Source organism: Lagopus leucura, unplaced genomic scaffold (genome assembly GCF_019238085.1).
Source record: "Lagopus leucura isolate 7727_CA_CO unplaced genomic scaffold, USGS_WTPT01 Super-Scaffold_73, whole genome shotgun sequence".
NCBI classification, from domain to species: Eukaryota; Metazoa; Chordata; class Aves; order Galliformes; family Phasianidae; genus Lagopus; species Lagopus leucura.
Genome location: NW_024962252.1, coordinates 63202386 through 63220686, shown reverse-complemented (window position 1 = coordinate 63220686; position 18301 = coordinate 63202386). Strand labels below are relative to the sequence as shown.

The 18301-nt window shown below is 35.0% G+C and overlaps 1 protein-coding gene across 2 annotated transcripts in view; it reads right to left on the bottom strand.

The window, feature by feature from the left end:
- TTC13 (tetratricopeptide repeat domain 13) overlaps positions 1-18301 on the bottom strand; it is a 37127-nt gene that overhangs the window by 6007 nt on the left and 12819 nt on the right. The window contains exons 10-20 of one of the 2 annotated variants that reach the window (XM_042888603.1): positions 17191-17332; positions 15036-15210; positions 14481-14637; positions 13307-13437; positions 12854-12986; positions 10386-10478; positions 5767-5850; positions 4498-4582; positions 3030-3139; positions 1639-1774; positions 725-804 (exon numbers count right to left, since the gene is read on the bottom strand). In XM_042888603.1, coding sequence (XP_042744537.1) covers positions 725-804; positions 1639-1774; positions 3030-3139; positions 4498-4582; positions 5767-5850; positions 10386-10478; positions 12854-12986; positions 13307-13437; positions 14481-14637; positions 15036-15210; positions 17191-17332 — 1326 coding nt within the window. The remainder of the gene's footprint in view (positions 1-724; positions 805-1638; positions 1775-3029; positions 3140-4497; positions 4583-5766; positions 5851-10385; positions 10479-12853; positions 12987-13306; positions 13438-14480; positions 14638-15035; positions 15211-17190; positions 17333-18301) is intronic. The other variant, XM_042888611.1, reaches the window with a different exon arrangement.

Here is an 18301-nt window from a genome sequence, read left to right as displayed (position 1 = left end):
TATATATTTAATTGTGAAACTTAAACAACTTACATTAATTTTTTCACTCAGTAAGAAAATTAAAGGCTAATTATAGAAATGAAACTCTCTTGGTTATTTATTTTCCACTGAAATAAATTTACTAATAAACTTGAAACAACTGGAGAAGATATTAACAATAGTTTTAGATGTAGACAGGTTGGCATTACATTGGAATTTCAGTTGCAGAGATCTGTGAAATATAATAATTTATGCTGGGGTTTCATTTGGTAATTCTAACAGCTGCAAAAACAACTCCATTAACCTAAAATAATATTTGCAGTGTGTTTTCATAAAATAAGTTGTACCAAATTGTATCTCATCTAAAATATGTGTTTCAGTGAAGCTTTTTGAGTCAAATTTGAGCAATATAACACAATATAGATTTGGAACCCAAATGTTACAACTTAAAAATAACTCTTTTCAATTCTAAAGGCCATAAATACTGACTACTCATCTTTTTCTATATATGTGTGGTCATGAATAGTTACTACCAGAAATTACAAACTAGAGTTTAAAACAGTACAAAATCAGTGCTCATCACCACAGCAGCATAAAATGAGGAACAGTACAGGTCAGACAGCTTAACTCAGAGATTACTGATCTTTTTAGACAGTGAAAAAACTGTATGATACCATGTATGATACACATGGACATTTTATAGAGTGTATCCAAGAAAACAGATGTGATAAAGACAATCACTAACCTTGATCCTCTTGAAAGCGGCATTAAATTATAGAAGTAATAAACTAATGACAGGATCAAGTTGCACACAGCATCTGCTTCCTAAGCAAAGGCAAAAGATAAAGATGGCTTAATATCCAGATGTTACCATATACATAAACACATATTGGAAAAATCTTACAGCACTTATTTTATAACCATTTTATATGTGTATAACCATTTTAAATGTGTAAAATATCAAGATGAATTTCAACTAGTATATAAAAGTAAGATGCAGTTATACATTTTATATTACAGAATCACAGAATCACCAAGGCTGGAAAAGACCTTCAAGATCATCCAGTCCAACCATCCACCTATCACCAATAGTACTCACTAAGCCATGTCCCTCAACACGGAATCCAAATATTTAGGTGAAACAATTAATCTATACTGTGTGAAAGAATGAAAAGTGCAAAACTCTGGCTCAAGTACAGTTGGGTTCTTATTACAACAGAAAGGAACACGAATACATGGAAAGAAAAAAAACCCACTAAAATTGTGTTCATGTAACTTCTCATCCTGCATCCAGCCACTATAAACCAAATTTCTGTGTGATCTTAAGTGGTGCTTATCACTGAAACGACAACCACAAACTCATGCAAACAAAAAAACGAGAAAAAACGTCTAGCACTTCTATAGCAGAGCACGTTGTGATATCAAGAGCTTGTCTAGACTTTCTCCAATTACTGCAGCAAAGCAGAGCAGATCTCATTAGCAGATGGAATTATGGCAGCTTCTTATATTATTTGACGTAACTAGGTTTAAACAAGCAGTCAATTTTATTACTTAAGATCTCTGTCAGAAAGCATTAAGGCATTGACTGTTAAACACAAGGTACAAAGACATAATAGAATTTTGCCAAGGAACTCACAGTTGTCAGTAAAACAAGCTTACCCCCAGCTCTGCAGAAAGAATTAAGATTTTTCCTTTAGCTGTTAGATCCTTATATAGCGCGTCTATTTCTGCATGATACAGCTGTGTTCTTTCTTCTGTTGTCTGAGTTTCAACTGAAAATAATATGTTTCCAACTCTATCAAGCAGATTAAGCAGAAAAGGAGATAACTTTTTTTGTACATATTCAGGCTAAGTAACAAATGCACAGCAGTTAAATACCACATCATAAACATTTGCTCTTTCTTTTTTTCCCTTTAAGCAGGAGATTATGTGGATTACCTTCATTTTACTAAAGCAAACAAAAAACCCCACTTGAATCTTAAAACATGTTGTCATGCTGCAAGTTTATCATATATAAGATTGTAATCTAATTTTAAAATATCTTTTTTTGCCTCGGGAATGTAGTTAAAAATATAGTTAACTTTTAAATTCATCAAATATGACTTGCTTTGGTATAAGAGTGTAATTACAAAGTATGGGTCACAAACCATTAACATGGAATAAAATGTGTACAGTAAGATGCTGTATCACTTTGCTGATACCAAAACATTCTTCTAAAATAAAGACATTTTGCATCACTTCACTGATAGAGATGTATGATATAGAATGTAAAATTAAAAATCAATAGACACATTTACACTTCAAAAGAGAAGTTCAAAATCCACGCCCCACATTAGAAGCACACATGTTTTGGGGAAATTCCCAAGCATAGAATTTAAAAGCCCATAATAATCAATAAACTAAAAGGTAAGAATTTAATCAATTTTAGTCAAACTTTGACTAGTAGCTGGAGGGGGTTTCTGGCCTGCCCTAGGTAGATTCAGACTAATGCTCTTTGAGAAGATAAAGAAATGGAATCCATAAAGTAAGAAATTTGTTATCTCACTCAAAGAGCAGCCCAAAGTCCCATCTGAGCATGTCACATAGCTCAAACTGATAAGTGCAGATACAGGATCTGCAAACATCTTAAAGAATACACAAAATGAAAAGGCCAAAATCCAAACGAGTCTTTTTCATTCTCTTTCTAGCTTCCATAACAGACAAAGGCTTATAACAACAAAAGTACTTTGGTATGGATAAAGACCAAGTCTTTTCCTCCTTTTGGTATTTTAAACTGTAGGAAGAATATTGAAGACTCCCTTCATTTATATGCTATCTGTTAAGAGAATTATCCCAACAGGATGAGCTCCAGAAATAGCATCCATATTCCCTCTTTGTTATGGAACGTGATAGGAAACAGAAGCACTGAAATAAACAAGTGGTGGCAAAAATGTCACCAGTAAAAAAAACAGAACCCACTTTATACAAGTAGAAATGGCATTCAAGAAGATTAATTGCCAATACTTCATCATTACTTAATGCATTTAAGACCCTGAAAAAAATAAACATACTTATCTCCTGTTATTGTAATTGTGAATCCATCATATTCTTTCCCTTGATCCTTGAGGCTGGGGACTTTTGTGTTCACAGTGAACCCATCTCTCGTCTTACTATTAAACTGCTTTCAAAAGGAAAAGAAAGTAATTATAGGGTGAATGCAAATAGACTGCCTCTATTGTTCTGAAATATCTGGAACTGGAAAGTGAACAAGCTGGATGAACAGTACAGAGTTACTGTTAACTACATTATTTCATTCATTTTTTTCTTCTTACTCAATGGAAACCTGAAGTACTGAATCAGGCATGTTAAACCAGAGAAAATGTACAGGTTATGAAAACCAGGAAAAATACTTGCTGCCAGTACTTAGAAACATGTATTTCAAGCTAAGCCAAATAGAATCCACTATGTTGAGACAACATTTTCTTCATTGTTTTGGAGCAACCTGCACTTTTAACTCCACTAATAGCAATTTTCTTTTCTGGTCTGTGATTCTACAGTAGCCATAAGAGGCATACTATGGGGCTGTGTTTGCATATTCATTTGTCAGTAATACCTATTAAAAACACCCCATAGAAAAATTCAGAGGTTGAGCCACACAGCTTCTGAAAGTTACCTATAGTGCACAAGCAAGTGGTATAGCAAGCAAAGTCAAAACCAGACAGTGCATTAGTAGTAGCAAGGTAAATGCATCATACAATAGCTGTTCTATGGCGATCAATCAGTTTTGCTTAGAGATAGCTTGGTATCTATGATCTATTAATGAAACCACAGTGCAGACATCCTGACAAGGAAGTTATGAGTTTGTCTCCATTTAGAATGACTATTCCTTCCCAAATTTTATTCTATTCTAAATGAAGTTTTATTCAGTGCTTACTTATTGGTCATGCTAGATTAATTTGGGGTAAAACCTCTAACTTAAACCTAGCTTAAGCCTTACTGTTTGAGATAAGAGTATTTAACACATTTGGTATGTTCCATTGCACAGCCGTTACACAGGGACCACCAGTAGCAAGTAGAAAAACTACAGATTTCAACAGTTCCTTGTTCCAGAGCACAAAAATGCAAAGCACACTTCTAGGTTGATGATCAGTCAGCTAAAGGCACCCACTCCCTGTGTTCCCCTCTGCCAGCCTCCACCAGGTGCTGACCTACACAAATGATGCTAATACAAGAAGAGCTTGCATGTTCCTTATCCTTCAGACACATTTTCAATTTTTTTCTTCATACTGTACACTTCAAAGAATTATATTCAGCATCTTGTTTTTCTGTAGTTACCGTAACTAGACCAAGCCTTTCAAATATACACCACACATCTGTATTTACCAAAGGGAAGGTCATGCCCTATATATGTAGATTTGAAATAACTGCAGTTAGTGTTTCAAGTTGTTCATTTTAAGCTTTACACAACTGTTACACTCTGGTGAATTGGATAGACCCCAGAATAACCTGCATTATTTTGAAGTGTTTTCTTCAATTTACCTTCATTATTGGAAGAAGATCTTCTACTTTATGTACTTTTTCCAAAGCTTCTCGAACCTCCATTAGTCCTTTTGGATTATTAGCACTAGAAGAAGAAATAACTAAATATAGAATTGCAGTAGTTGAAGTCTTTAACATTTTTGAAAATCCACTTCTTTAATCTAATTAGCTAACCAATGAGTTATTGAAAACAATTTATGTTCTGAAAAGGAGTTCCTTCATACTTGGCCACATGCTCATTTTTTAGTACCCTTTTTAAATAACAAAACAAAGCCTCTCCATTCTAGATCACCTGCATTTCTTTTCTTCCAGCTTCAGACTTTAATAACATACTTCAAATTTATCTTATTCATTTGCTGTTGGTCACTCTGAAGCATGGAACTGGGTTTACTTGGTAGTGTGGGCAAAGGGGTTGCTCTAAGTGTTCTAAATCTGAAACAGTTTAAAGACTTTTCTGCGCTTTCATTTTCAATATTTACATAGCAAAATCAAACTGAACAATAGAACTCTATATTTAACAAAAATTACCAGGCCAAAGAAAAATTAGAGGACTTAAGAGTTTCTTAATTTTTAAATTTATCAGAACATTGTTGCCACAAATGAGCCATGGGTGATGAAAATATTTTATTCATCAAAAAGCAATCAAAGTTTGCAACAGATAATAACGATTTTAGAATCTTTAGTCACCTCTTCCGTTTGAGATTCTGCTCTGGAACAGAAGAAGGTTGTAAAGTCTACAACCCATTTGTGTAACAAGTAGTAAAGATTCCCTGTTCCTTCAAAACTACTTCCCAAACACCAGTTTCATATAAAATTACCATCCATAAATTCCATAATCCCTTCTCCTCATTCACAAAGGTGGGATTTATCACTCCACCGTTCAAGAAATTATTCTCTGTAATTAGAGAAATTGTATTCTGTTCTACCTAGAGGGAACATGACATCTTGAAGAAACCATTTTTAGACAGAATTGAGACCTACTCTGGCCAAAACAGCAGGAACAAATTCAACAGAATTGTTTAATAATAAACATACTGTAATGACAATAATTTTCCTATTAGTTTAAGTAGCAAATAATAGGATTTGCATTTCCATTCAGAAATGCAACAGTTACAGACAATAAGAAAACTAGAAGGCAGTAGAATTAAGAAAATATCTTTCAGACTTTCTAAAATTAATATTATGTAAATTTCAAGTCAGTATCACCAAGGGAGTGAAGCAGTAGGCATGGGAGAGGGCAGATTATAAGTAAATAAATCAGTAAATTACCCATGATAAACAAGGATCCTATCTTTGATAAAATGAAGAATTTTCTCAAAGTACTCCAGGTACCGCATGTTAATCACCTGTCCCCTACAAAACAAAACAGTTTCAAGTCCTGTATTTCAGACCAGCATTTCAGGATAAGACACAAACATTATTCATTACAAGTTTGACTGAATTTTATCCACATATGCTTTAGATCAAAGAAAAGGACTAGAGGTGTCTCTGAAGTGGCAACTGTCCATCTCCAATTTTGAATGTAGATTCTAAGATGAACTTGCAAAAACTCACGTATCATTGGAACTGTTCTCAGTTCCAATAAACTGTATTTCACAGGTATTTTCTTATTTTTTGCCTATCCATTACCTATATGATAGTTATCACTTCTTAAAAAGATATAATTCTCAGACTTTCAGGCTAGTAGAAATTGAAGAACTAAGACAGAACTATTAATGTGCATACTGACTTACTCTGAGAGCCAACAACTCCCCAGTTTACATATTTGTTAACACATGTGGCTGATACACTCTGACAGTCCACATACAGTTCTCTTTATTCATCTGAACCTCTACATATTGAATTAATTCTGCTTTGGTTCCTAACAGTTAGGAGTACTAACTACTGAAGGAAGAGAACAAAATAAATTCATTTTCCCCCAAAGAACACTATGAAAAATACAAATAAAAACTAGGTAAAACCCTGCTAGGATACTAACCACTCTGAGAGGAAAAATTACATACCATTATTGCATTTGTAGGAGTCCTTCCTCTTCTCCCAGTCTACAAAACAAGATTTTATAAAGCAAATGTTATCGCTCTCTGAGGAAGCAAGACCACTGTCAATCACAGGAAGGTGAATCACAGGAAGGTGTATACACTTGGCTTTTATGCACTCTAGGCAATTTTGGCAGCTTAACTCCCTAATGTCTCACTCCACCATCTCACACTTCAGAGCAGGTCTACTCTCACTGCAATGGCAGAATCACTCTTTAAAAACTGAACAGAATTAGAATACATACATATCTGCACAAAGTAAAGGGAGGCAGGAAGGGAAAGAAAAGAGGAAGGACAGATATAAGTTCCCGTACATTATTTGCCCTTGTTGTACGTCCCATCATTTTCCATTTGTTTTTAAAATATCTGTACAACAGGCAGCAGCACATCAGAACAAGGAACTGGATTTTCCTTTAGTGACATCTTGGAAAATACGTACAAATCAGACCTGTCTGTAAAGCTATCTAGAAGCAGTACTGGAGAAGACTTTTAGTGGGTGGTCAGACACTATTTTTGCTTATTCCTACTGTCGTCTTGTTTGATGAGCACTACCATCAAAGATTCAAAAGTAACTGTGTTCCAGAGAATGCTTTCATTGTTTTGTCAAAACACAGAGTATATCACTAATGTTTAGCCGATCCCAAATTTTTGTTTTGCCCATTGAAATAGCTCAAGCTTTCAAAAACGTTTTCTCTAATGTAAATCAAAGTTACCAAGTTTCACAATTTGCCAGAAAAGAAATAAGTCATAGTCTGACTTAAGTATAGACCCACAAGTTAGTGGGTCTATAGAGACAGCCAATACAGTTGAATCTCAAGACTACTCAGACCTGGAAGCCTATCAAGCGTAGTAAAGTACAAGACTTCTCTTACATACCTTCAGCAAAAGTTCTCCAAATTAAAACAAAACACCAAAATTGTTTTTCCTGACTCTCTTCAGTCACTATGCCATTCTGAGAATGGATCTTGAATTCAGTAGTCATTGAATGCTAGTGTCTCCATATCAAAATTCATCTGTCAGGAAAACCCTGGACTGCAAATGCAAAGCATTCTGAGTAAAGAAAATGTTTACGCTAACAGGTGTCTAATCCAAGTATTTTTGCACACAGAAATTACTTGTGTACAGTTTATGCCAAACAAGCTAGAAATAGCTTGAACTCAGCATGACCAGCGCTGTCATGAATATTAAAACAACAAAATCAAGTTCGACTTCTAAAACCCTCCAGTGGCTAACTAGTTCAAATAGATGATTCCTCCCTGCTTTCCACTATTTCCCTCCTGTAGAGCTACCCAGTCCTCATTTTTGTCAAATAAATTGCACAGTTGTATGGTGTAGTAACACTAAAAGTTTGTACAATACCACATGAAATCAGAGCAACTGAGGAAATTATAGTTACCAGTATGAACTGCATGGAACCAAACTCAGTACTTGCAGTCATGTTTAATACATTCTTCCAAGAGAATGTATAATGTCCTTAGCCAGAATGCCAAAATATTATTGTTACTACCTATTATTTAAGCTACTGTCAGAAGAGTCCATAGTAAGTCAGGAAATCAAAAACCATTAACCATCTCTTTTCACATCTACAACTGGAATACAGAACAGAAAACTGATATTTTGTCCTTATCACTCTACTGCTATTGATGCACTTTTTATTTTACTGAACAGCTTATATCTCAGCATATTTAATAATCATGAAGAGATGTCATTTGTCAGACTAGATAATCTATTATACTTAGTTTTCAGATAGCCGTGATCTAAGAAGAATTCAGAACAATTTCCAAATCGTAAGCTTAATATAAAGCAATAATCCTGAAAAACACCTGAAAGACCATAAAATGACCTCAGTTATCAACAAAAAAGTGACAGTTCTGTAGCCTATAATTATCTTCAATTAGCAGCCATTTTCCTGTTGAGTAGGTCTGCATAATCCCCTTGTGTTACTTAATAGTCTACTAAATTTTTGTTTAGAAACTATAAAGGACTTAAGCACATTGGAAAAGTAATTTTATTTTATTTTATTTTTTTTTTTCAAACAAACATACTACCACATGGATATATTCATTTCTTTTATCTGGCACCTGATGTGAAATCATCAGGAGGGAATTCAAAAGCAGAAACAAACCAGTACTATGGAAAGTTAATCAACAAAAACAGGTATTACTTGGGATTCAAAGTGATCAAACAGGTACTGATTCCTAGAGTTAAAAAGGATGTCATCAGCAACCAGTACTAAGTAGGACCAGCTTCTAAGGCTGCTTTAAATCTACTGTTCCTTGCAAAAAAGCCCCAAAAGAGTAACTTGCAGAGAATAATCAATTAGCTAATAAAAAGTATGATAAAAAACAGCGATGAGGCATCTAAAAGTCAAGGCTGATCCAAACACATGAGACTAAAGTTTGATTAGCTGTGGGCCTTCCACTCTAAGTACTTGTAAGGCTTATTTCAAATTTCTGCAGCATCACCAAAATAACTGGAATTGTGAGTTTTGTTTTTCTCTCAGCAGAGAACACCAGCAATTAAAGTACTTTGACCAGTGAAAAAGAGAGTTACTAACAGCCTGCAAAAGGGATGCACTTCTGCAGATTAAGTGTTCAATCTTATTTCAGCATAGTAATCAAGTCTTGTAACATGAATGCCTTTGTCTTCTGCAAGTTCAGACCACATAGGAATTAAGCTCTTCCTCTCCAATTTAAGAACAGATAGAAATGGATTAAGTATGGAAAGCATCCTTGTCTCAAAGAACAGCTTGCTGTCATTTCAGCTGGATTTCAGGTGTGTAAAAAGAGGAATGCAGCAACAGCAAAGATGGACAGTTTGGAACCCAAGTATAATATTTAATTTGAAGGAAGACAGAAGGCTGAGCATAACACAGTCCAAAAATCAGCACATTCTTAGAGCAAACACCGACTTTCACAGGGATTTAAAAACTACAGTGTAACTACTCCCTAAAGCAAAGGGCAGCCTAGCAGAATGGTAGGAAGGATAGGGAGAAATGATCACTAGCTTCTGCTTGTGAACATCAGATTATCACTGTTTTTCTCTACAGAAAATTATTCTCAAAAAGGCTTTTTTCCCCGCCCTTTTCCAGATGCTTTCTCAAAAAGGAAGAAACAGATAAAAGCAGAACGACAGATCAAGGATTCAATACTTCCTACAGTAGGGGAGAAGAAAAGATGAAATCTTGCTTATGTATTTACTTAAAAACACCCTCTGCTCCTGTGATTGACAGTGATGTTGCCACATTGAGTGTCTCACACTTCTACCACTTACTGGGCGGTAGCGCTGTCTTGACTGCAATACTGAGTCTTGCAGCATGGGAGAAGATGGAACGTACAACAGTGGTTGAATCTTAAATTTTACCTTTGTTTGAAAGTGCACTATTACCCTTGTCAGGTTACTTACTTTTGTCACCTTTGCTGTATCTGACATTCTCTGAGACTAAACAAGAACTGTTTTGTTCTACTGTAAGTCAGGAACAATGGTAACAGAACTGCTTTGTTTCATAATCACTGCCACTGTCTTCAAGAAGCAGTGTGCGTAAGAGTTAAAACTGTGATGAACTCTACCTTAAATATAAACCTTAGATTATTTGGGAATTAAAAACAGCATGTAAAAATATGCATCTTCCAGGTAGTACTTATCCCTTGAAATCCAGGAGAAAGAGGAATTGTCATGAGGGAAAATCAGGAGCGCACACAAAAAACAAATGGTCCATTAGAAAATAAAAAGTACATATTGATGCAAAACAGTAAGCACTTATGCATTGATTATTATAGCACACTGTTTCACAAACAAGCAGTAAATTTCAGTTCCTTAGTGTGTGTGGGAAAATTTTGGAAAATCTCATACCTGATTAAATTAATGTGGTTATTGAAACCTCTGCTAAGGCTTCGTGCAGGCATTTGGTCCAACCAAAGCACAGGTTGGTCGGGGTCTGCTATCCTACAAAGACAAAAGGCGTTATTATTGGCACACATTTCACTCCACGTAATATTTCTAATTGAACTTTATTCTTACACAAAATAATTTTAGGCAAAAGCTAGAAATAGGCAGTCACAAATAAGTGAAACATACCTAAGAATATTCCTAAGAATATTATTAAGCATTTCACATAACTACGGCTCACACAAAATAAGGGCTTCAAACAAAGTTGCAGAGTATCTTAAGGTCTTTCACAGCTTTGCTTCAACCACAAAAATTCACTCCAAACCTTTTCCTCACTTTTTTAAAAAGGGAAAACAGCATTTTCCTAACTGCACTCCTGATGCTTAAAGCATCGTTCTGTTTTATCAGAATGCTTTCTACTTATAGAGTGGCGTTTTCTCCTCTTTAAAATTCAGTAGGGTTCTTGCATTTGATGTCTTTCATTTAATAAAGAACAGTAGCCCAGATAGTGATGCTTTCCTATTGCTGTCCTGTTGATTTGCTTTTAACATGTTTTGGGTACATCTGTTTTTAAGGAGAGGCTATTGCTCTGATTGCTGCTCCTAATTGGCTTATTATATCTAGTAGATCTGCACAATTATTACTAACACTATAATATTGCTGTATTTCTTCTTATCCTTCTTTGTTTCACCTGCATACTTTAACTTGCTATTACTCAATAGGCTCTTTGCTACACAAATTGCCTTTTATTTTGCAGAAGAAAGAAGCATAACAGGGACTCAACTTCACTAAGGCTTCTAGATGCTTCTGTCACATAAACAAACAAAAATCAGTTACCCTACAGTAATTGGGATTCTTCAATCAAATGTGCCTATGATTACTCCATCTTTAGGGTGCTCTGGGCAAAAGAAAAGATCTCTCATTGCCAACAGAACCCACAAACAATAATTCTTTCTTACTGACTAAGATGTATACAAGATTCCTCCTATGGCAAGTTTCACTTGTTCTAAGAATTTTTTGTATTCAAAACTGCTCTTCTCAAAAATTAAACACAATGTTATGAGTGATGTATTAATGCCAATACCAATGCCCATACAGAATTAAAAGTGAATGAATTAAAAAAAAAACTCCTGAAAGGAAGTTTGACTTTGCAGTATGCCAGTTTGTAGTGGACTAATATCAACTATTATGAGAGATATTTTACAGGATTTTGGTTTTTAAGGAATTAAACCAATATAAATGCTGTATTTTGACTTCTTGGTCTCAAAAAAATAAAAATAAAAAAATTAAAAAAAAAATATGCCTCAACTCATTCTTATTCTTAACTGCTAATGTTACTGCCAGAATAATGACAAAAATATGAGCTCTGACTCAAGAAATGCACAAGCCACAAAAAAATATGGCAGATTGCAAACATATTCTTGATGGCTGTTACGTGCTTGGGTTGCAAAGTTATATTAATCACTGGGCTTAATCAGTGCAGATGCTTACCTATGGATCAGGAGCCCAAGCTGGTAGCTTTCTCACTAAGGTAGCTGACGTGGTGAGACCAATGTGATAATCATCACATGGCTATGTTACTACAGATTTTGTCTATTAACAACTGTGAAGAATCTGCTTTGAGTGTAACTTCAGATGAGAACATCCTATGTTTTTTATCCTCTCTCTCTAAAGAATTGGGCACTAGAAAGGTCCACTGATACCAGGCACATACAGTGGTATTGGCATGACATACATAAAGTATTAAAGGGCAGAATTTGGCTAAAAAGTATTTCCTAAAATAGAAATCAGTAAATGATTATACATGATATGAATAACTTCCAAACAATTGGCAACAGATCTAATTGTAGCAAAGTTATAACTAACAGCTCTATTAGTAGTAGCTCTGTGCCAAAAAACTCTGCACTATGTACTTCTTTAGAAACAGAAAAATTGGTTGAAAATGAGAGGAAAGATTCTTATGATGGTTGTTTTATGCATCGGGAGAAGTGAAAGAAAAGCAAGCTGGGACACATGTTAAGAAAGTCCCAAACTCTCATTTTTCAGACAAATCTGATGATATAAGTGTGTGGATCAAGAACTGATCCCATCCATATTTGCAAGACATTTTTGTTTTAGTCTACTCTGTTTACATTACAAACTTCAAACGAAAAACCAAGCCAAGTAAACACCGCTCAAAGCCCAGAACGCCTCAGTCTAAGCTCTTCATTTAGATGATGTATTGTTACAAAATCCTTTAAGGAATGCTTTGGATTTTTCAGACTGGGTGAGGATATGCACAAAGACACATTCAAGTACATAGGCTAACATCCATCTGTTTCTAACAAGGAAAGAGTAATTGTTCTACCTGTTCTGACTTCAGCCCCTTGGTTAATTGAAGCATGCACCACTGTTAAACTTAAGGCTTGTTTTCTCTCTTCTTTTACCATTACCTTCGCCACTTCACAGCAATATCAAACATATCCCTCCACTGCATCAGTCTTGTTTTCCCATTCATCCGAACTTTTGAGTTTGCCCAAGTTCTCTGTACAGCTTGCATTACCTCTAAAGTAGCCAACCCCATTGCTGGGAGGTGGGAGGAAAGAAAGACAAACAACAACAGAAGTAGAAAATCAATTAGAACCAGACGCTTATTTTTCATGCAGACAATAAAACCAAAGCAGGGAAGTGATGTATTTACAGACAAAACTGTCAACATCAATCTGAATAGGGAGATCACAATTTCCAACCAAATTGCTGATACCATCATTTTCATTTTAAAACTATTTAATTATTTCAAATGCATAGAGCTTAAGAAGAATTTATACAGATAGCAAAGACAGAGCATTAAATTCTAACTACACTAACTTTTTATTTTTGAAATGTATAAAGCTTTTCCAGTATACCTCTGTGTATTCTTTTATTTGGAAGAAATCCTGGTGTCTCATACTGCATCATGGAACCCAGATGATCAGCTACACATATGAGTTCTTGCACATCAGTCCTATAGCTTTCAAAATTCTGAAACAATACGTCTCTTACAGAAAGAAAAACATACATCAGACATAACTTGGCAACACAAATCCTGGAAGTTATAAAACACAATTCGTTTGTATGGTAATAAATACAGTTTGTATGGGAAATACTCAAAAGCTTCATAAAGAACACCCATTTCTCCTCATTGTCACCAAACATACACCGTATATGGCAGTTATACTCTGTATCTGAAATCAAATCCTGGTCCTACTAAACTTATTGTCAAAAGCTATTTTGCCTTCAGACCCTCTCATTATTAAGTGGTGCTGAGTTAACTAACAACACACCATCCTTCAGTGGATATATCCTGAAGAACCTCAACACTAAATAAGGAAAGAATACATATAAAAACTGGAAGCCTTATTCTATCACTTCTCTCTTAATTCTGTAAAATACAAATTGTGTATATGGAACAGAACCACACAAAAGCCAAATGCAATTCAACATTATACAAAGATAGAAGAAATACAGGAGAACATATCTAGAAATGCATTTATAGCAGGTGAAATTCCTACCCTTTATTTAGATGCATGTTTCTAGCCTAGAAGGCTAGCCTAACACATCGCCTACTTTGGCTGCAATCATGCTCCTTCTAAAATACTGGTTACCTAAGTTTTTCTAGAGAATATTTTTCCCAGTGAAACTCAGCTGTTCCTAAAAATCTACTTAACGCCTGGGAAATTACACCCATAATAAAATAAAAGCACATAGGAAGAAACTGTAGTAAGGGTACTATAATACCATACTGAGGATCTCAAACTTATATCTTAATGTTATTTGCAAAGAAAACAAAACAGATTTTTAAATAATTAAAATTATTATAAATAATTTTATATAAAGTAAAAACAATATTACTTGATTATGTGAAGATCAACTTGCAAAAACTAAGTTTCATTCTTTCTTTCTTATGAAATAAATCAACTCCAATCCCAGAGATTTTAAAAAGAACTTGCACACAGAAAAGGCAGGTCTGAGTGCCTCAAAATTAGAAGTCAAGATTTTAAGAAACGTTGGAGGAGGGTTAAAGAAATTAAAAATACTCACTTTATGTGTGGCTGTAACCCTGGTTGTTCTTCATAATTTTCTATAAGAAAAGGAAGATTTTTGGCCCAGTGGTCCTTGAAGTTTCCAGGAAGATCTATATCAATATTATACTCTGTAAGAGGGGTATCCAAGTGTGCATGCAAGTATCTAGAATACTCTGGAGGAAAGAAATAAAATTAAAACAAATTTGTACATCAGTTTACTTCTGTAGTTATATGAAGCCACAGGTTATATATTTGTCAGTTATCCAACATGATTTTAATAAGATGCTTTTAGATTATAAAATTTTGCTATTAACTGATTTCTAAAACAGAAATACATCTACTTCAGCTAAGTATTTACCAGTACACAGAAAAATACATTTGACTTATGGTGCTGGCTTTTAACCATATGATCTACTGCTAAGCATATACATTTTTGGATGACATACTCTACAGCACTCATTAGAATACACAGTGGTTTCTTTAAAATGGCCATAACTGTAAGCATGTGTGCATTTTCAGAGGAATGAAGAAAAAAAAACAACAAAACTAACAAACAAAAATTTCAACTCACCTCGGAGATATTTCACTTTCAGATACTCTGGGCTAGCCTTCTGGCCTGGTAGTGGATCATTTAACATAACTTTAGTCTGAGCTTTAATGCCTTCATAAAACTGTCCCATTGCAACATGGCTGAGTCCTTTCATATACTGACATACTTCATTGTATGGTTCTAGCTGTAGACACCTCTAAGAGATTAAAGGAACAAAACATCCACAGATCAAGAAAGAATGAATGTCTTCAAATAAACTAACTTGTTCAGTAAGATCTTCACTAATAATCAATAGATCTTTTCATTAAGTTCCATATTACATCAAAATTCTCTTTCAAGAGATGCTGATCAAATTCTTAAGACAGAAAACTACTAGCTTCACTAAAGAAAACAAAAGAAATTGCCAATGTAAACGTGCTTTCTATCTCACTTTCATTGTTATGAAGGTAGATCATGTTTGCACTAATGGTAATAGCATTGGTTTCATTAGATTCATTCAACTAGGAAAAAAAACCATTCCTGATGATACTAATAATGGGGTATTTTTTAATAGTTCAACATTTTTGTCATGTCACTTCTTCAATCCCTATCTTCCCTAGTTCATGCATTACAGTACTTCATTATGTTAGTTAAATATTTACTGTATGTTAAACACAGAGCAAGTCTATACTCAAACACTCAGTATTACTATGATTCTTTTTCCAACAGTTACATCTCTTTAGAAAAGCATATTTGCCTTAAAAGTTTAAACATCTTTTCAATTACACCAGTATCCACAAATTGCTTTATCGAAGAGATACATGTAATGGCTGACACAGCACTCCTTGCGATAAGCGCTGCCAACTGTGTTCTGAGATGCATTAAAAAAGGGATGGCCAGCAGGGAGAGGAAGGCGATTGTCCCCTTCTATTCTGCTCTTGTGAGGCCCCATCTGCAGTACTGCATCTGGGTGTGGGGCCACCAGTACAGGAAGGATGTGGAGCTCTTGAAGCGGGTCCAGAGGAGGGCCACTAAGATGATCAGAGGGCTGGAGCACCTCTCCTAAGAGGAAAGGTTGAAAAAACTGGGCTTGTTTAGCTTGAAGAAGAGAAAAGTCCAGGGAGACCTCATTGTGTCCTTTCAGTACTTGAAAGGAGTGTGTAAACAGGAGGGGGAAACGGCTGTTTATGAGGATGGATAGTGATAGGACAAGGAGGAATGGTTTTAAACTGAGACAGGGGACATTTAGGTTAGGAGGAAGTTTTTCTACCCAGAGGGTGGTGACACACTGGAACAGGTTGCCCAAGGAGGTTGTGGATGCCCCATTCTTGTACGCATTCCAGGCCAGGCTGGATGTGGCTCTGGGCAGCCTGGTCTGGTGGTTGGCAACCCTGCACACAGCAGGGTGGTTGAAACTAGATGATCATTGTGATCTTTTTCAACCCAGGCCATTCTACGATTCCTTCAGGAAGTGAAACACTCAGACATCTCATTTCAGGTATTTTTTTTTTAGGATATGAACATATGATCAACATATATTTTATTGTTTTGCCTACAAAATGAGTCTGTTACTTAACGTGCACAGGAAGAAGCAAGATTTCGTTTTTTCTACAGAAACACACACTGTTGACTTTTTTTGCAAGCTACACAGATCACTGTATAGTGACAGTGGTTTCAAACAAAGGAAATAAGTAAAAAAAAATATATATGTAAACACTGAAAATTTAAGCTTAAAATTAGAAAGAAGACTAAATACTTTCTTTCCTCAATTGTAAAATTAGAAAGAAGACTAAATACTTTCTTTCCTCAATTGTAAAATTAGAAAGAAGACTAAATACTTTCTTTCCTCAATTATAAAAAAAAAAAAAAAACATTAGGCTTCAACTCAAAGTAAAGTATTATTAGCAAAAAAATACCAAACTTTCAACTAGTGCTTGGTTTTCAGAAATTCATCCTGCAGTTGGATGAAGTATCTTTGTTTCAGCCAAATTTCATTTCCAGTTTTCAACTCTAAGGTTTAACGTTTTTTCTTTTTTTTTTTTTTATACAACAGACTTCAAAACTGTTTTAGTACAAATACACAATCATTTTTGCATTCAGAATGTAAAACCTCGTGTTTTTTTTAAAACATTTCTTGTTTGCTACTCCTCGTTAAAGCATTTTTAAATTTTTTAACTTATGGCCTTCCACTGCATACCTTAAAATTCTTCAGCGCTTCATCTAAGCTACCATGATGATAAAGCATCATTCCTTTCAGCTGTAATGTTTGGACATGATTTTGATTTAGCAGCAAAGCCTTCTGGAAGCTCTCTGTAGCAGCATCGAAGTTTCCAAGTTCCCTAAAAAGTTCCATAAAGCGTAAAGTGAGGAATACAGAAGGGAAAAAAAAAAAAAAAAGTTGTTTTCGTGTCCACAGTCGATATCATTAAAAAGGAATGCAATATCATGGGAAAATTTCCTTAAGCAAAGCAAGAATTCTGCAACTGTTTTTTTAGTGACCAAAGCAAGTGGTTGAGGTGTGGAACAGGCTCCCCAGGGCAGTGGTCATGGCACTGAGCTTGCCAGCATTCAAGAAGCATCTGAACAAGGCTCTCAGACATATGACCTGATTTTTGGGTGGTCCTGTATAGAGCAAGGAGTTGGACTCAACAATTCTTATGGGTGGATTCTTCATCCATCTCAGGATATTCAATGATTCTACAACAAATGTTTTCACTGAAAGCAGTGGATTAATGCATGTTCTGTATGCCAAAGGAAGCATACAGCCCGAAGAAAAAGAGCACAATTATGTAACTAAAAATCTGTAATTAACACTTTTGTATCAACTCTGCCTAAATAAACCCTTAAGATACATTCTTGCAGCAGCAGCATCCACATTGTAGATCAGCAATGTCCAAAGATAATAAATTAAAATATGAAATAAAGAGCTGACAAGAGACAGCAGGTTGGGGAAAGAACTACAGCATGCAGAGATTATCAGTTGACAATTAATTTATCTTCTCATCTACAAGGTATGCATATTTTTCTCCTTAACAGTTATCTGCAGACCACCTTTAGAGTAACACATTTCATTCAACAGTAAAAAATCATTTTTTATGTAACTTTTTTTTTTTTTATTAATGTGAGTACTACTTAAATCAAGCTTGGAATTTCTTTTCCTCTAATTGATAGTGAAAGTAACTACATGACTACATTAAAAATAGCCTAGCAAGATTAATTCTCAAAATAGCAGTTGTGATAAACTTATAAAGGATCTAACAGACAACTACTGCAAAAGAAGCCACATTCACAATACAGTGTGTTGTTCA